A 20108-nucleotide genomic window follows, 5' to 3' on the forward strand; every position below is an offset into this window, starting at 1 on the left:
AAGAACATTTGATTTATTGAAGGGCTTCTTTAACAGATGAAGGACCATTTTCAAACAGTCAACACAAAACTGACCTACACAGATCTTGTCACAAAAGTGACAGTCCATCCCATTGCTTTGCAAGAAGGAGATGTCCAGAGATCTGAGGAAAAGACCAGAGAATACTGGTAATGAGACTTTTACCAGAATACTGGTATAGAGAATAATAATTTTTTTTTTCCAGGTGGATTATCTTGGAGACAGCATTTCAAATTGGAATAAGGAGGACTTGATATAATGAAAAGCAACCACAAACCAGGTTGTGGTGAGTTCAGTATAACCTTTCCCACAAATGATGTTTTGTCATTACAGGAAGACAAAGGCAAAAAGAGAGCATGGGGAAAGTGACAAAAACCTCAGCTTTATTAAGTTAGTTCCTAAGTCTCTGAGAAAATCCCTAAAGAGAAGATGCTGGAGACATAGATCAAGAATGGATGTGGAAGGAGACACCCTAAGCAAAATTGCTGATAACAGTTTAAGTGTAATTTAAGTGAAATTTGCAGAAAGGACACTCAGAAAGAGAGCACCATGGAACTGCAGGGAGTCAAGCATGGGACCCGGACTGGAAGGCAGAAAGGAGCCAAAGAGAGGAAGCAATCAAATCAAAGAGGTCACAAGCTATGGATTTGACAAAAAGATTGCAAGATCTGAGAGGCAGAATGGTTTGATGAAGTCCATGACTGCAGAAATTACAGATTAATCAGTGAGGGGAGGGAAAAAGAAATACCAACATATACCTCCTGCTTCACTAACCTCTTTTTGAACCTCCCTACCCAAACTTCCTATCTTTGGATTTCTCTCATCTCACACTAGCCTCTTTCCATGGTCCCTTCTTAACATTTGCCTGAATCTCAACTCCTTCCTAAAAGAGCTCACTGTGACTGTGGCAAATTATTTTCTTGATGTACAGATAACAGGCAAGGAATTAATACAGGAAGAACAGCAGCTAAAGGAATTGTCTTCAAATAAAAAATTTAATTCTCAGTGTGTTTACAAGCAAGAGGTCTAGACAGCTGTTTACCATTATCTTCAAGAAAAAGTCATTTCAGTTCTGATATGGTGCAGCTGTGAGAATTTGGAGCAGAGTAGTTCAAAAAGAGCAGTGTGAGAAAGTGCTCACTGGGGGCTCCACTCAGCTCTGGTCCTTGTCTGGGCTATGCCTGTGCCCTGCTGGCCTGGACCCTGACCCACAGATATAATTTCTTGTTTTCCTCAGACCTACCTTGTCTCTATGAACTTGCCTTTGTCATCATGGACTTGCCTGCAGTGCTGCCTGACCCAGGTTAGTGACACCAGCCCTGCCATGTTCCTTGAAGGACCACCTTTGTTGATGAGTCTGGGGCTGAGACCTTGCTGTCACCCTTGGCTCACCTTCCTCTGAGGAGAATCCCATTCTTTCTGACAGATGGGTCCCCAGGTGTTTTGGGAATGCTGTCTCAGAAAACAGTACCACAGAGTATTGAAATCCCAACCTACCAACAGAAATCAATGCTGACTTTGTACCTTGTATCACAAAATCTCCTCTAAGGTGTAATTCACCATAGTTTTATTGATTTTTCTGCACAAATCAGGATACATTCCTGAACAAACTTGTCATTCAGCAGAATGCCTTATCTGGAATATACATGAGTAGTCATGCCCCTTTGTAAATGTGATAGCAGTCTTATTGAACTAATTGTCATTTCAGTGTAACTATAGCCTACAACTTTTCTTTCAGGAATACTGCACTTGCCACTTGCCTTGCTTTTCCTAGAAGTTTCCCTGAAGATCTTTTTCAGCACAATTAATTTGAACACACATGCTCCTTTAGGATATAAATATCCGATTTTATTAAGACTTCAAGTCCTTTTGAGGTGCAGAACTGGCATCTTGAGTTTAAAGATGGGGCTGAGGAGGCTCAGGCATCTGTTGCCAGCTCATTTATGGGGGGTGTTTACAGCCCAGTCTCCAGATCCACTCTCCAGGGCCACTCTGTCAGCATTACTACAGCAGCACTGAGTTTAGACTGGAGCCTACAGCAGGGCTCGACAGGTGAATAGCCAGCAGCATTTCTGGCTGGCTGCCCCGATGAGCGCTGGCAGCGCAGCAGCCTGTGACGAACTGCCGGGGCGAGAGCGGCCCCTGCACCCGCTGTGCGCTCACACTCAGCAAACTCGCCTTCCAAGGGCTCCCTCTGAAAGAGCAGCGCTATGGCCAAGTGTCTCAGAGTGCCTTAATCTTGTAGTGATTGACCTTGGCCCCCCTCCACGAACTCAAATTTCAGAAAGAGCAGTCACTTTGGCAATCCAGCCCCGACCATCTGTCACACGATGCTGTTACCTCTTTCCCCATCTGACTGTGCTGCATCCATGCTAAGGCAGCTAGGAAGGTGAGTTATTTTGCTTTGCTGACCTCCTGCATTGCCATAAGTAGCTGGCCATCAGCAGAGGTCTTACCCAAGCCACTGAACAGACACCAGGTTTAAAAACCTCCTGGCTGTAACTTTTCTAAACACACATGACTGCTTTGTAGCTGTGCAAGGAGACCCACAGCTGATTATGGGTGTTTCCCCTCTATGCTGCCATGCATTTTTACATTTTAATATCAAATTTTGCTGCTTTATTCGTGAAATGGATTTTTTCACCAGATCTTTTAATAACTTCTTTTACCTTCTTCAGCTCACTAGGACTTGTCAGCACCCACTCAGTGTCCCTTAAATCCCAAACTACTTCTCAATCCATTCTGAATGAGAATTTCCCTCCTTCCCTCCCTCCATTTCACTAGACTGTGCAGTGACTCAGATATTAAAATGGGAGCAGGCAATTTATTGCACTTCCTTTGTGGCCCCTATTTTGACCTGAAAATGTAAGGAACTGGCAGTACTCCCCAAAACTGCAATTTAGAAAATCAAAAGTATATTAACTTGCCATGTCTTTGGTTGGTGGACGACCTTTGGTATCCTCTCTATCTCTGATGCAAAAACAGGCTGATAAAGCTTTCTGGAGGCAAACTCGAGATGGAGGCTAAAAAAAGCCATTTTCTGGCAGTCTAAAGGTTTGTTCTCCCCAGTATTCTGTTTTCTTATTAATCACAGAAACAAGAAATGGCTATTCTGATGCCAGGGGCAGCAACCACAGCAGTGAACTTTAATAATAATATTTTAGTATAAGAATCATAATAACAAGTACTGTGTTATTTACATAGATGAAAGGCTGTGAAACAGCTTCTAGTGACCCAAACAGAAAGAACAAACTTGCCTCAGATCTCTAGTGCTAATAATAGGCCATGACACCATAAGGCAAATTTGACAAGTCAGAAAATCATAGGATTGAAGTTTCATTTTAAGTGATGATTTATAACACTCACTGGAAAATTCTGAACTAGCATCTGCATGAAGTGTGTGTGAGTCCAGAAAGTGCATCTGTTTCTAGTAGTGTTCGAGCTCTGACAGTAGTTTCATAATTTTTTGTCATGAAAATTTAAAACGAGTGATCCAATTCCTAAGCCTTTTTTCCAGGGTAAGAGGCTACAGAACCTAGCAGAAAATAACACACCAGTTACCACATCATGTTTTCTGTGTCATATCAATGTCTAGAAACTGGATATTATGGAATGAATGATAGTAATATCACTGTGCTTGATAAAATCATTTGACTTAAAATACTCTGATTATGAAGGGTTAGACTCTTGTGACAGCAAAATCACTGAAATGAACTCCTTATTCAAGATCTCTCTCTGTGAGATGGACCCCTAGGACTCTTGATCTAGACGGTAGCAATATTCACATGCCATTTGCTATTATTTCCACTATATTTGTGTTTTCATATTTGCATCTGAAAAACTAAAATATATACTAATATAAGCTAGTTATTTAATTGTTGTCTAACAGTTTATATACCAATTACTTCATATAAAAAACCCCTACAATATTGTGGCTGAAAAATGCTGCATGTTAGGACTGCTCTCGTAGAGGCTGTTGCCCCTCAAGGGCAAGGTCTGAATCTCCTCTCCAGGACCCCTTCACCTTGCAATGCAACACAGCCAGAAATTCAACAGCAGACAAGAGCCAAGAGCAAGAAACATAATTCCTGTTCTCAGATGTGAGGAGAGACAGGTGGGCAGACAGAGACCTGCTCACTCCCTGTGCCACATCTCCCTCCTTGCAGCAGACACAGACCTGGTGGTGCCCAGTTGCTCATAAACCTGGAGACCAAACTCAGAGCTACAGAGGCAGCATTAACAAAAAAGTAAGTGACCAGATTTCCCACCAGTGTTCCCTGGTGGGATGTGGCTCCCACACCCAACACTCCTGACAGGAACTGGAGCCCCCAAAGCCTTCCAGTCCCCAGCCCAGTTCAAGGCAGAAATGGAAGTCTGGCTGTGATCCCACCCTTGCAGTGTCTGTTGCACATGGAAACAGCAGCCAGCGACCGGCATGTCTTTCCCACCTCTGTCATGAATTTCATCAACTCATGTTGTACAAATTTTGGTGATCCTGCTCCCCAGACTCTCCTGGAGACAATCAATCACACCCTCAGAGCTCTAGGAGAGGTCCTGGGTGAGGTTGTACAAGCAAACTCCTGCAGCACGTGCCTTCACTGCCTTGTCTATGGCTTATTTAAAAGCTGCACCCATTTCTCAGAGCAAACATTCCAAGAGCCAGTTTTATTCTTGGTAGTTGTTAGATGGTGACAAAGGAGACGAAAAGCACTTTGCATACCTGCCATCATCAAGGCTTTCACACATTCTGTTCGGCCCTGCATTGCAGATTTCATCAGGGCTGTGAATCCAAATGCATTCCTCTTCTCAATATCAAGCCCAGGAAAATAGTTCAACAAATAGTTTGTGATGGTTATGTGCCCTTTAAAGAAACAAAAAAGCAGAGAAAATGTCATACAATGCAGGTACTGTCTCAAGGATTAACCAAAAATTTACTCCTGCAGGTCTGATAACTGGAAAATGCAGATGATTAATAAGATATCTTTTCTTTGTGCCCTCTTCCACTCAATGCAATCATCAGCCTTAGGATTCAGTGGCCCTGATTTTTGACCAGAATATTTGGATAAGAGGTGGAAAATCTGGGTTCCCACCATCTCTCGAATTGCTCTCCTTTCTGAAAAGTCAATTTAAGGTAGGAATAATTGGAGACCAGAACTGGACTTCAACTCTGATGTTGCAAGGGGCCCCAGTTTTGTGACCCAGTGAGTAGCACTGCAGAGGGAATCCCTACACCTTATGCCCCATCACCAGGAGCAACTGATTGCAAAGGTTCAGCTTTTTCCCTCCCCTGGTAAATTTGAGCCTTACAATCATGCTGCTTCATTAAAAAGTGATGACTGCACATAGTTGTTCCGGCCAATAATGCTTTCAAACCATGCCAGGCCTGATACAAGAGAAAGGAATATTTTGTGTAGCATCCCACATTTTTATTTTTCTATCTGACAGTGTAAAGCCACTTGTCTACTCTCCTGCAGTTGGGAAATGGGATTGATGTTCAGTTTTGGTATTAAAATAAATTATTTAAGTCCTGCTTCTAAAAGCAACTGTTGTTGCCATTCATGTGCCTTGCATGCCAGGATAACTGGTGTCCACAAGGCTATATGGAGGAACTGAGCACATCTCTGGCTAAGTGGTTGGTAGACCAATTGACACCAAATCTTTATAATTGGACTATCAGATGAATAGCTAGGGCCATTATGACTCATTCAAAACAGTTTTCCCTTCACTTGTCAATCATTTTATGATGCTTTGATGCTCTATAAAATAATGCCGTCTGTCAGGCAGCTGCAACAATCACAATTTAATTAGTAAGAGCTGTAAAAATATTCTCTCATTTTGCTCTGTAGACCAGATGACTATTCTGTGATGCATGCCATTCAAATTCATCTAGAAATGTTACTGAAGCAGATTATAATTCATACAGGACAATTTTAAAAGTCTGTAGCATCACATCTGCTGTAGATTTCACCAGCATCCACTTTGTACCAACACAGTCCTCCATTCATTTTGAAAAGCAAGTTAAGAAAGTCTTCACCAATTAATTTGTGTTGCTGGTGTTACTCTCTCTCTCCTATTTTTTTTTACTCTGTTACCTTTCTGCATAACTGGAGACTCTCATGAAACCTGAGCAGATGTAGAGAGAATGCAGATCAGATGAGCAACTCCAGAGCCAGAGAAAACCAAATAAAAAGCTCCCTGTACCTTGAGCACTCAGATGAGGATGAAATATAAAGTTTCAGAAAACCACAACAAGCTGAACAAAGCAAAAGTGAACTGTGATCAGGGCAGGACAAAGTGACCTGGTCCTGCTTACTCAATGCAGAGAATTCAGCTTCGCTGATTCTATGGCATAAAATCAAATCCTAGAAAGGAGTTAGTTGCTACTGGGAGAATCTTTGTGCCCAGATTGTTTTGTGGGACATGCTCTGATTCAGTGATGTACAACATGTGTTTTCATAAAGGTTTTGAAACAGTTGATATCCTGCTTTTTGATCGCAGAGATCGGAGACAAGCTGAAACAAGCAGAAATAATAAAATTGAAGATTTTCAAGCAGTTATTACATCACTAAAGATGTTCTTCCCTTTGCCAAAAGTATAATTACAGTAAGAGACGTTTTGCAAATCTGGGGTGATCTTAAGAATTAATCCTGAAAGCCTTCCTTAACCACAAATCTCCAGGGGACTAGAAATGGCCTCAAATTAGACACACACACACAAAAAAAAAAAAAATAACAGCAGTAAAATATGAAAGAAAATTAAGATGTTTGTGATTCACAGAAGTTTTGTTTCTCAGGGATTCCTGAAAACCAATTTTAATCTGGAGGATCTTCTGTCCTCTGAGGTTTTGCTTTAGATTTCCAGTTCAAACAGATATCAAATTCAAAGCAAAACTGAGAGCTGCCAAGTTTTAGTTCAAACAACCCTGCCATGCACTTTTGATTTAATGCCATGAAGTTTGCTTTGGTTCTCCTGTGTCTGTGTGAAGGAGCAGCCTGTACCTAATTTATTAACTGGGTGAGCCTCCTGTGATGTAAAGTCTGCTATGAAAGCCCTGTGCAGCTCTAAAATAAACGAGCCTGGGCTCAGCCTGTTTGGTGATACTGAATTCAAAGCAGGTTCTTGCTGTTTGCAAGCCAGATCTACTTCCTACCAGAACTGGCATGCCAAGGGCTCCCTTCTTCTCCCTGTGAGCCATATTTAGAGATCAGCACAGATGTCTGTAATAGCTTAATTCATTTAATTGCTGCCACAAAGGAAAGGCCCATAACGATGACAATATTACCTAATAATCTGTGTAATGCAGGCAGAAGGATAAGCTGCACAGTAAGGAAGACCCTTTCTCAAATAACTTCTCACTCCTGAATTGTACCTGAAAAACGCTTATGTTTGGCCTGGGGGTAGCAAATGCTTCCTCACAGATGGATGGAACCAAAGACACCCAGAAGGCTTTGTCCTCTGGGTGTCTTAGGTGTTTGTGTTCTCTTGTCTTCCTTAATAAACAGAAACTGGGATAACGTCCAATTTTGTGTTCCCAGCAAGGCTCTCAAACTGGTGGCTGTAACATAAAACATCGATACTTTGTAAGCAAATACAACTCCCTCTGAACACCAGTGCATGCCAATTACTATACACTGATGTGGCTATGTCTCCATCAGCAGCAGAATTTAAAAAAAAAAAAAGTAATTTTCCTTCTTTTCCTTTTCCACTTGTTATTTCAACCACATCTTTGTATCAATCTCCCTCTTTTTTTCTGCATTGTCCTTGTAATGATGTTTAATGATTTTGCTTCTGCTTCAATAGCATTGCCACCCATTTCTGGGCATCACCTGCTGCAGACTGCAATGCATTTACAGTTCTGGAAGGCAAGCTGTCATTGAAAAAGGATATAAGAAATAAGAAACATAGAGAAAGCAGGCAAACAGACCAATTTTCAAGTGTGACACAAAGCAGAGCACTTTGTGGTTATTTTTCTATATTAATAAGCTTGTTAAGACAGAACTGCTTTTCACTGATCCTTCCAACCTGTCTTTCTCTGGTCAGCCCATGCAGAGAACTTCAGCCTTAGATACTTTTGTTGGAGGATGAGAATCTCAAATCATCAAAAGCAATATGAGGAACTGAATTCCCTCATCTTCTGAGGCTCTAGTTGCTCTTTAATTTAATCCTATTTATTTCAAGCTGGTGCTCATATTTGAGCATCATGTCTGGGCAGTCATGAAGTGGCATAGGCAAGTGTGAATTTTAAACTCCTCAGCACAAGTGAAGAGACCTCTCTGTCATCTCTCTTCGTATCTATACCTCATAATGCAGATGCAGAGTCTAAAACACAAGGAACAGCTCCTCAGGACCACATGTTTTTTCCCATCCAGCTCCTCTTTGGGGCCTGGCCATACACAATGGCCCACCTGGCTGTGGATCATAACAAAAATGGCAGCACTTTCCAAAACCTTCAAATACCACGTCACAGATACATGAAATAAGGTGGATTTGCTATTAGACTTTCTACAGGAAAGCCCATAGTTTTGGTATGAACGACAGTGATCTCAGAATAATTTATTTTGCAAAAGTGTGATTACTTCCACAGCCTAAAGTTAACCCCTCCCCCAACAAATAAATTCTCCACTAAAGGCAAGCTTGCATAAGCTTTGCTTTCAGGTCTTTATAATACACTGCTGAATGTTACTACTTAACATCCAGCAATAATTAAGCAGCATCTATTGCACTGTAACTCCTCTGGTTGCAATGTTAGCCTTGCAGTAATCTTTGTTAACACTGCAGCAGTATCTTGTGATAATTATTAAATAACTGGTGTAAACCATGTAGCTCAGGATTAGCACAGGCAGGGGAAAGCATCCAAGTTGTTGGGGGTTTGTATAAGTTTCTGTTGACAACAGTAATTTCCAGTTGCTTTTGGGATCAATAGCAAGTACTGGCAGAGCTTGTGAAGTCAATGTCAGCCCGCTGGATTGATTCTGAGCTCATTATCATGAGTTATAAAGGTCAAGGAGACAGTCTTAAACCTTTTTTAGTTCAAATTTATATTAGGGCAGATAAATAAAAGTAGATTAGTGTTTTGGGGACTTTTTCCACCTTCTTTGGAAAGCTACTGTGCTCATGACTGCTATGAATGTGGTTACAGACTATTCTTCCAGTATTCAAGACCCATCTTGCAGGAACTTTGGCGGAGTTCACTTTTTGGTGCACCACAAAGCAAGGTTAGGTACTACCCAGAAATGTCCAGTGGCACTATTACTAAATTGTTGTGGAAACTGAACTGATCCAAACTTTAGATGTGGCTTGTAATCCCCATTGATATTCCCTGATGGAAATTTGTTCCTTTCAGGCAGCCAGTGTCCAGGAGTGAGGACTATGTCCCACGAGCTCCACAAACATCCCAGACTCTTCACCAGTCAGCAGACACGATGCCAAAAAGCATGGCCTTTACATGCTTTAGCACTTTCTTAACTCATTAGAGGAATCTAAACTTTCCCTTAAAGACTGAAGCACAGCCCTTCAGTTTAAACAGAAATAATCAAATGATTGTTTTCTAACTGAACACTGGAAGCAAGGAACTCCTCTGGGAGCTTCTCTTGCTTCTAAGTGATCCGTAAGACTCCTTCACTGAATATTACCATGCTGGGTGGGATAAAAGAAAAACCTTGTGCTAAACTCCAGCCTGCATCAGGATTAACATGGTCAACGTTGATATCAGCTGTTACAAAAGGATCATTGGCAAATCCTAAATCCTGCTGAGAATTTTTGCTTTTCAGCCGTGGAGTGGATGAAGGATGTCTTAGCAGATAAGGTATTTCTTAATGGTGATATATTTTCCTACAGTCATCAGTTCCTACAGACCCTCTGAGGTAGGTGCAGCAAGTATGGGAGGAAAGCACTAATGCAGCACATTATATCTCCACAGTGTTCAATTGTTGCTCAACAGAGCAAACATTGGAAAATCAGCTTAAAGGAAAAAAGCACTATAATACTGCACACTTGGGATGAGACTTTCTTTATTTTAAGTTGAAATAATTAATGGCATCTACTAAAAACCTATAGCTTTTGCTCCCTTAATCAGCTGGATAAATATTATTGTAGATTAATTAGTTCAAAGAAAATCACGACAAACCTATTTGGGAGTGGGCTTAGCCAGAATTATTTTATACAGAATAATTTCTTTCAGGGATTTGAAAAAAAATCCTAAAATAAAGTAGCCTAACCACACGCTCTTCCCAAGACCCTGCATGTAAGAGGTGATACAGAGAGCCTTACCTGCCTGTGCAGCTGTAATGAGAGCTGTGTTCCCCTCGTTGTCCTGCCAGTTCACGTCGAGGTGAGGGCATTGTGCTAAGGCTATTACAATATCCACATAACCTTGGTAACAGGCAACAATAAGACCATTCTGCAAGTAAAATATAAAGAGAGACTTAGGTTTGCCAGACTGGGAAAAATTCACTGAAGAAGCTTACTAGACAGCTGTTTATTTTTTTTTTTTCTTCCAGACTGAAGAACTGAAAAGGTACCAGCACAACTAGTGATCACCTCCAGGCACAATGTTCAGATCCATACACTTCTTTTTATCTCTGCCCTTTGGCAAGTAATGTTTGATACTCCTCATAAATACCTAAGAGAGTAGGTATTACATTATACTACATGCAAAGTAACTGTTTATAAATGGCTTATGCTTATATGGCTATATACTCTATACTCAAATGAGAATAAATCTGATTTTATTATACAATAAAATGAACCCAGCAGGTAAGATGAACTGGACCTGCTCTGAATATTAATTCTCTGAAAAACAGCTATTTGTTCCATGAAGGGAAAGTGGTAGGCAGGAGTTGTGTTCATACTGCCTGTTGTTATCTTTAAATAATTCAAATTTCCCATTAGAACTATGCCTCCTTTTTTTATAATCATAAATAAAATTAAATTGCTTTTAGAGGTCCTGTTTAACGTGTTTTACAACAGCTAGAGGCTGTAAAAGTTCCAGGAGGAAGCCAAGCCAGGAGGTAAACCCTGTAACTACGCTTGGTACCCAGATAGTGTTTCACTCCACAGCAGCAAACTGACAGCTTCCCTAAAATACTGCAAAATACACTTGTCATTAATTAAATGGAACCACAGTGCTTAATCCTGGCTGCTCTCTTGACCACTAGGATTAAAGCCATTATCTCCAGTCTTCAGGATTGCTGGGGCAGCCCTCGTTCATCTGCCTGGGGCGGATGGGTGCAGGGGAGGGCAGGCGCGGACGACCCAGCGCTCGCTGCGCTCCCTCCTCGCTGCCAGCGCCGCTCAGCGAGCCTGAGCTCGGTGCGAGCATCTGGCTGCCCCAAAGATGCGGGCAGAGACACACATCTCAGACTGCCTGCTTGCCCTGCCTGCCTGAAAGGCACTCGCACGAGAGACTTGCAAGGAGAACCTGGTTATGGAAACAGAATGGCCCACCCTGACTCCTCCATCGTTGTTTTCTTGCCTACACATTCCCTTCATTTATTTTCCCCCTATGGACATTACTAAGACAGAGACGTTCAGCAGATGACAACAGTGGTTTCTTATTTATTGTCACCTTAACTAGTTAGTTACTTATTCAGTGTCCTGTTTCACTGTTGTTCTGGATAGTTTTCTTGGCTGAGGTGGCAAATACCTTCACTGAGATACAGGAATGATAGCTACTTTTCAGGCTGTTCACAGGCTATGTAGGTTATTTCTCAATCATATCCCTCAATAAAATAATTACTCTCCTTTCTTTTGTTCTCAATTCACTCTTGCCCTCAGCATGAAGCAACACCTACCATTGCTTTATAAAGGGCATCTTCATTTCCTTGTGAAGTACCTGTAATACTTCAAAGCCTTCTATTGAAATTGTACAGAGGATTCTGCCAAAAGTAATTTATTTTCAGCTTTTTTTTTTTTTTTTACTGAACGTATGTACTTTCCTGGTGAGATTGTACAGATTAATCCAAGTTTGCTGTAATGTAATAGTTTTTAGCTTTTAAGAAAAATGTGTCAATGTCCATTTTCTAAGGGCTTGGGCATTATTTCAATTCTTTAATAATTTAATTTTTCACCTGATGATCAGGGTATAGGTCTTTACAACTCCAAAAGCTGTGCAGATTTAAAACACCACGCAGTCATTCGGTAAAATGTCCGCTACTTACGATAGCAGAAAATTAAGTTTACAATTGTTTGGGGATCAAAAGCTTTTGACAATAACAAAAGAGATTCTATTATCCACTGGAAAAAATGGCATTTTGAAGATAGTTTCAAAAAGGTTGTAAGAATAACAAAAAGTAGCTATCTCTACCTCTAATGAAAAAAAAAACCCAACCTGTTTCACCCAATATCTGGAGGATATTTTCACAATATATTTTCACAGAACATATTTTTGTTCTAAAAATAGTTACCAGATGCTTAAAATAAATCTGTTTTTTTGTTCTTTTTGTATAAGTATAAAGTTAAAATATTGTTAAAGTGTAGTAAAAAAAATAATAACAAACATTAGAAGGTTTTTTTGGTTTGGGGCTTTTTTTTTTGGGCTGGTGGGGGTTTTGCAAGAGGTTTTTCCATTACAGTATGGAGGGATTTTGTCCTACTTTTAGTGGACAGATAGGAACTAATACATCTAACACTGGCATTCTGATTTCAGCAGATACAAGACACAAATTATCTTCAAATCAATCAAATTCACTCACCATTCTGTGTTTAAAAACCAGAAGGATTACTTAGGTGTCAACATTTTCTGAAGTTTATTTTCCAAAGATGCTATCAAAGACTGCTTGCTTAAGGATAAAGAAAGGTAAGAGAGACCAGGAGCTTTCAGAGGGATTACATGATGCAGTAGCACAGAAAATCATCCTTGAAGAACAGTTTTACAAATCTGAAGTGGGCCAGATAAGAGTGTGAGAAACCAATATTCAGTGGAGTATATGCCCAGCAGTCCCTGGCTGAGAAGCAAAACAATCTATGACATGAGAAAATAAAAACAAGTCCCTTCTGTAAAGCTGATGTGGGTTTTTTTCACCCTTTTTGCAGTTCTGTGGGAGGTGGGTGAGACAGACTTCTTGCTGAGGGACTGCTTTACTTTGCATAACCTTTCCAAATGTGTCAGATGATGAAATGGGGTGCAGGAGGCTGCAGCTTTATGATGAAAGTTGCAATAAACTTCTGGATTTGATGGTTATTTCCCAAATCCTCATGCAATGATACAATGATAATTTGTGCTATAAGGTTGCTTTTCTTTTTCCTATTTTTTTTCCTTTTCATGCATTTTCGACCCTGTCTATATTCTGCTTGCTGAAAGCTAGCACAAATAGATCAGCCAGCATGTGAAATCAGTCACTATCAAAGTGACTTAGTCTAGAATCTTTAAATTCATGTACCAATAAATACTTCCATATATTAAAAACTCCTCCAACAGTCTCAATTAATAAGCGATACAAAATCGCCTCCAGGAAATTGCCTTTTGAAGAGATCAGTAAAGCAGCAGCCTTTATCACAGCAGTGTGCAGGAAAATACAGCTGTGCACTTAATGTCTTTTCAAAATCTAAAATAAATGAGTTTTAGTTAGAAAATACTGAACCTGAACAATCTGGTTACCCTGAGAAGAGAGATGACATTAATATTTTACCAAAGGCATCCATTATTCTGCTCCTCCTATGAAAGGCCACAGTGCAATTACGAAATGGTCAGTGTACATGGCAAAAAAAAGTATTTTTTAAATTGAATCTTACCAATCTTTCCATTATTTTTGTCAGTAAATCAGTTCTCAGAAGTACTCACTACTTGTGAAGGCTTTAGGAGAAAGAAAGATTGATAATTCTTCAAAGAATATCTTCTTCAATGATTGATAATTATTCAAAGAATATCTCTGCCTAAAAGGACTTTTTCTCCTTCAACAGCATCCTTTCCCCTCTCTTCCCTTCTGCAGGTCCTCAAACACCACTTATTTTAAATAATAATAAAACTTAAACCATTCCCATCAATATACAATAATAAGCATCAATTATTGGTGTAACTGTACATATGTCACAAGGTGCAAGCACAGCATCCTCGCTTTTCAAGGATACTCTGTTATCTGACTTGCTCTCTCCCAGTCAGTGGCCAGGGTTGCTGCCCATCATTCTCCCAGACCAATGAAAGAGATCCTCTGTGCATAAGAGACTTAAAATATGAAACAAGGCTTGCCACCAATCCTATTTAATCTTTCAAACACCACACACAGGCCCTGTGTGACAAACAAGAAAGCGTGAGCCATCCATCACTCCAACTACATTCACATTTACTGTCGTTTTCCCACAGAAGGGGAAGTGGAAAGTCAGCTCAGTAATGGATTTTTCCAAGTAGAAGCCATAATACTTCCGGGTGTTGGGGGCTCTATCTTTTTTCTGGGGAATATTTGGCATTACACAGAGCTTTCCCACAGTTTTTCTGTAGTATATGATATATCTGATTTTTTGTGTAACCATCACGGTTTTGAAAGATCCCCCTTTGCTTTGAAGTGTCAGCAAAATTAAAAATATTTAGAATATATGACAAAACAGTCCCCGACAAAATCCTTGTTTTCCATATGTTCTAAATAAAGTATAACTTATTTTCTTATTTTCTTCTCACAGTACACAAATTAACATAACAGGCATGGGAGTACCTGAAGCTACTCAGCTGTTGCTACGCCTTCCTCAAGCAGTGAATCTTCTGATTCTGTTAAAATAATAATTCTCCATGTGCCTTTGATTTCATGCAAGACTGGAATAGTGCTGCCACTATGAAAATAAACTCTGTTTTGCTCAGCTGTGTTGGCTAATGACATAATAACATGTCTGATTAAGTGAGGTCATGGATATCTCAGGAGACAATTTTATAAATCGGATATTATGACAAAATTACTGATGTAAGGCTATTTGTAGGCTAGATCATTACAGATAATAGGGATCACAAGAAATACTCAAGGATCAATATTGAACTCAAGCTGAATAACAAGCAAATCACATACAGCATGCAATAAATTTAACTTTTTAAAAGTTCTCTTCAGGCAACTTATTTTCCACCAAGATGCTGAGAATGAAAACAGCTTATTATAGTTTTTTGCCAATTACCCCAGACAAAATGAGTCTGGCAAAAGGCTAAATTGATATTACCCATTGCTCTCCACAAGCATTGTGATAAACAACTGTCCAGTTTGCTTTGCATGCATCTGTAAGTACTAATGACAATTCTGCAAGGCTGGTTCACTAGCAGTGATTAAAACCACATGTAATTGAATTAAATCAGATAATGATTCACTGTAATCCATAATCACATGCAAGGACAACAATGAAAATTGAGTTTAAGTTAAAAACTTGATATTAAAAATATTAAAAGTATTAGAAATGAAAGAATAAAAAAAAATAAAGGAATAGAAAGTTGTGCTGAAGCATTTTCTTGTTGATTCATAAAAATAATAATTAATGTGTTTAATATTTTGTCTTATACAAAACTCGTGCAATGACAGAATTATATATATAACTATGATTCTTGTACAAAGAAAAAAAAATTAAACTCAGGTCAGGTATTTCAAAACAAATCTCTCAAAATAATTTCAGGGTAATTCTGATAATTCTGATCTCCACTAAAAGCTCTGCAACTATGTGAAACTTCACTCTAACAGAGATTCTACATTTATGTCGTATTAGAAAAGAGCAAAATGTAGCACTGAGCACCATGATCTGCTATATACTAATTTTTGTGTCATGCACAAAACCTTCCAGTATAAAAATGGCAATCTGAGACACTTTCAAAAGTGGCTTGAGCTTGTTTTGTGTTTGGATTAGGTTGATTATTCCAACAGCGACAGAGACGAGGTAATTATTCAGGTCATTGGTCCCACGAGAAGTGGTGTTTATGTGCTACAGAAATCCATCAAGCACATAAGCCCTAATATTATCTGCAGAAGATAATTTAGGCTGACCTTTTAAAGAAAGGACTGCAACAGCTTAGTCACATGCACATTTGTATTGGGAAAGTGACAAAAAAAAGAACTGGAAAATTAAATAAATTTTGTCCAACAGTTGCTCGATGAAAACTCCACATGCCTGGAGAGGGAAGGGGGGAGAGGTTAATTTTGCCAGGGAAAGTGGTCAGAGAAGTACAAAAGGGTATCCAAGCACGGACGGAGCGTCAGTGTGCAAAACTCTCTGCCCGCTCTGCAGAGGAACAGAGTAGCCCAAAGCCTAATCCTGCATCCAAAATCCAGTTCAAATGGCATTGCCCCTGCCAGTGCCTCAATACTGCAGGCACAAAATTGCCACCTTTGCTTTCCAGAGTTATGAGCATTTACAGATCCATTTCCCAGTATGGACCACGCTCCACTACATAAAACACAGTCCAGTGCGTGGACACACAGATGATGACCCATTATTTTTCTGCTCCAATTTTTGGGATGTGTTCAGCTTCACTTATTTCATAAACACCTCTTCAATCAGTCAGGTCACATGTCTTTAAGGAAAGGTATATGTATCAACTCTGCAGAAATCCTTACTTAATCTACTCTAATCCAAATCCCCATGATCACCTCTAAAAATAGTGCCAGGAAAGTTCGTTTTACTACGCCTGCAGAAGCTTGCATTACACAACAAAGAGAACCTGTGCCACTTGTGTAATAAAGCAGACAACAGGAAAAGGTAACAAAAATAGTGGGATTTTCCTTATTTACTAAGATGTGCATCATCTGAATTAGTTTCAGCATCACTGGTGATGCAAGCAGCTGGCAGAAACCTCGTGAGTAACTGCTAAGAGCCAGAGGGGACTTACAAGGCAAATAAATACATGCTGAGTAGTCAGAGATATTCCACTGGGTGGGATATATAAGAAATACATGGCAGTTCTGAGAGATGCTTATGAGATATTAACCCTTCTCTATTTATTTTTTTTAAATAATATCAAGATACATAATAAAAGCAAATAATTTAGTAGGAAATCTAAACCCCATGAGCTGATGGGGACCTAAGGGTTGTACACTGTTCCATGGGAGGCTGGAACATGTGCGCATCTCCTGCTCTGCCCCACATAACACAACACCAGCCATCTAGCTGCCTCTTGACACAGCTTTCTAGACCAAAGTCTGGGGGAAAGGATAGCTGAAGAGATGATCTTCGGCCCATGGGAAGCCTGATGGGAGGAGAACAGGAGAATTACACCAAAAAATAGTGATCCTTCTTTCCTCCTTGCTCCTGCAGGGAGTCCTAATCTTCCCATGAGGCAAAGTCCAGGTAAGACAACAGCTGGGTGCTCGGGAGTCCCACACCTCATCCTGCATCCCAGGGATGCTCCAGGAGCTGTGCAGGGTGACTTCTCTCTCACACTTCTTTATCTGCTCCATCTGCCACCACCTCTCACCCCAAATCACACCATGTCCTGGAGGGCTGATGAAGCACAGAAGATATTTTTGGACTGTACAACCTGACCAGCAGCCCATGGTGGCCAGCACCTCACCAGGAAAAAGGGCTGCTTTGTTCCTGGCTGCATCACATCCTCTGGACAATCATTTCCATGGCAGAAGCAGGCCAGAAGCAGAGGACACTCGGGATTACATCTAACAGTGGGAACAACCCTGCAGAAAAAATATGAGCCAAGGGATGCTGTGCTGATTGGGTGGCAGGAGGCCTGGGCTGCCTTGCCAGCTGTTTTCCTCTGACTTATGCTGACACTTGATGACACTTCTTGAAACTGCAGCAACTGGATCCATGTTATCACATGAAAAATCTTTTGCCAAATGCTGTGCAACAAAGCAATACACAGAATCAAGAAGTTTATATGGAAAGAGAGGAAACTGGGATCATTTTCCCACAGCGTGATATTTGATGTGTGCAATCAGTCCAAAATAAAGCTTTGCAATGCATGCTTGATCTCTGGTCACAGCAGATCTAAACAGGGCATAATTTTAGAGAAGGACTAAGTAAGGAAACTTTAGGGAAATACTTTTTAATACAAATAACTTTTCCTTCAGATGAAGTGACAGGTGGAGCTTACCATCATTATATATAAGATAAAAGGAAGTTGTATCAGGATTCAATAGCATGGCAAAACAGCCCAGAATTCCATTTTTGAGAAAGAGTTCTCTGCTCTGTTTATGAGGTGCCTGGCTGCAAAGAAGAGAAAGTAGTGTGGGAAAATGATAGGGGAAGCAACACAAATTTTATCAGATGAAATTTCATATTTTAACTTTATTTAGAATGTCATGTTGGGTACAACTAATAAATAGTGATGATCCCTGATAAATAATGCAGCCTTTACTAATCCTAGCTTACCTGTTTGTACTGCACATAGTACCAAGTGCTAGTACTGTCAAATATTAGTGCTCAGATTTCATAGTGTTGGTGGTAGTAACACAAGATCCATAGCAGCCAAATTTATACAATCTTCTTTGTTATGCCTGCTTTGGCATCAGTGCTAGACACAGGACATTCTGCTTAAAAAGAAACGAGAGGTCTGGCTTCAGAAAAGTGTGTAAATGATGTACAGTGAGGGTGGTGAGGCACTGGAGCAGGCTGCCCAGAGAAGCTGTGGATGCCCCATCCCTGGCAGTGTTCAAGGCCAGGTTGGATGGGCCCTGAGCAACCTGGTCTAGTGGAAGGTGTCCCTGCCCATTGCAGAGGGGCTGGAACCAAATGATCCTTAAGGCCTCTTTGAACCCAAACCATTCTGTGATCCTGTAATTTATTTAATGAGGGGATCCTGATATAAACCCTGAAGGCATTTCTACCATAAACCCCAGGTCTTTACTTCAAGGTGCTTTGAACATTAGCAACTCAAACCATTAACTGCAGAGGGCTGGGGAGGCAAGGTGACAGACTCCTGCCAGCATCAGGGTCCTGCTACAGCAAACTGTGAGAGGATTTTAATTTCTTTTCTTTTTCTTTCACTGGCTTGATATGCAATGTTCACAAAGGCTCCCAATGGCTGGAAACCATTCTGTGCACAAGGATAATGTATTTCTGGGTGCTTAAATAAACAGTACCTCACTGTGCTTTGCTTGGAACAGCTGCTTCCAGCTACTGATAGATTCAAAGCAGGAAAGTGCTGACTGCTTCCTCCTGAGGACACCTGAGGCTGGGATCACCTGCTGCTTTGGCTGCTTGCTGCAAAGAGCTGCAGTGGGTTTGGGCATCACTGGAAGAAAGAGTGTTTGTAACAAAGCTCAAACTGTACCTTTCGTGGATATAATTATATGTAAAACATTTTGGAGAGTCTCTCAATTGCCAGATTACTTCAAAATCTGATGTGAAAATTGTAGCCTTCCCATGAATTCTGTCACTGAAGCATTTTGTTTACTCTGTTTTCAGAAAGAAAGGCAAAAGGTAAACAAAGTGATAGTCAAAGCTGGGTCATCTAACAGCATAACCAAACCTGGTGTGACCTGTATGCAGTGCACTCTCTCAGCACATAAGACCTCTGGGAACATTCAGAAAGAAGTTTAGATGTGAACTTCAGCTCCTGTGCCTGAAAAACTCTGCTGTCAACTTCTCTCCTTGCCTTTAAATATATGTACACCTTCATACACACTTAGGATGAAAAGGAGAGTTTGCATCATTTAAAAAGCATTTTGTAGGGCATTCAGAAGCCATGTGAAATGCATTGTGTGCACTGACATAACTCTGTCAAAAAGAGCTCCCTTTGGCTTTAAAGCATATGATTCAACTCCTCTCTCTGTTTAATAGCTGCATTTTCCTTTTTGTTATGTTCTGTCAGATGCAGGCAGGTTGTAGTTGAGATCTGTTGCAAGAAGCTTAATAGAGTGTTTGAATGCACAGGTTTTTTTCAGGAGACCTCTCACAAAATCTTCATAAAGATAAATTTTAGCTTGACACTGAACAAAAGATGGAAGTACAACCTTTCACGCCATCAGAATCTATCACTGTATCTGATCTGTCTCTTCTGTAAAGAATATTTTAAAGCCCCCAGAACATTTTCACTGTGAAAGTCTCTGAACTGACCAGTGATGAGCTTGCAAGCGCCCTCTTGTGGCAGTAAGGTACTGTAGTTTTCTTTAGGAAAGACCTTCCCAAGATGTTTCCCAAGTTTTCCTCCAACTTCTGTAAATTCATTTTGCTACTGT

General features: G+C 40.4%; 1 protein-coding gene across 1 annotated transcript in view; it reads right to left on the bottom strand.

The window, feature by feature from the left end:
- ANKRD33B (ankyrin repeat domain 33B) overlaps positions 1 to 20108 on the bottom strand; it is a 44290-nt gene that overhangs the window by 4930 nt on the left and 19252 nt on the right. The window contains exons 2-3 of the mRNA XM_030239765.2: positions 10288 to 10417; positions 4739 to 4879 (exon numbers count right to left, since the gene is read on the bottom strand). Of these exons, the coding sequence (XP_030095625.1) occupies positions 4739 to 4879; positions 10288 to 10417 (271 nt within the window). The remainder of the gene's footprint in view (positions 1 to 4738; positions 4880 to 10287; positions 10418 to 20108) is intronic.

This window comes from Serinus canaria, chromosome 2 (genome assembly GCF_022539315.1).
Source record: "Serinus canaria isolate serCan28SL12 chromosome 2, serCan2020, whole genome shotgun sequence".
Taxonomy (NCBI): Eukaryota; Metazoa; Chordata; class Aves; order Passeriformes; family Fringillidae; genus Serinus; species Serinus canaria.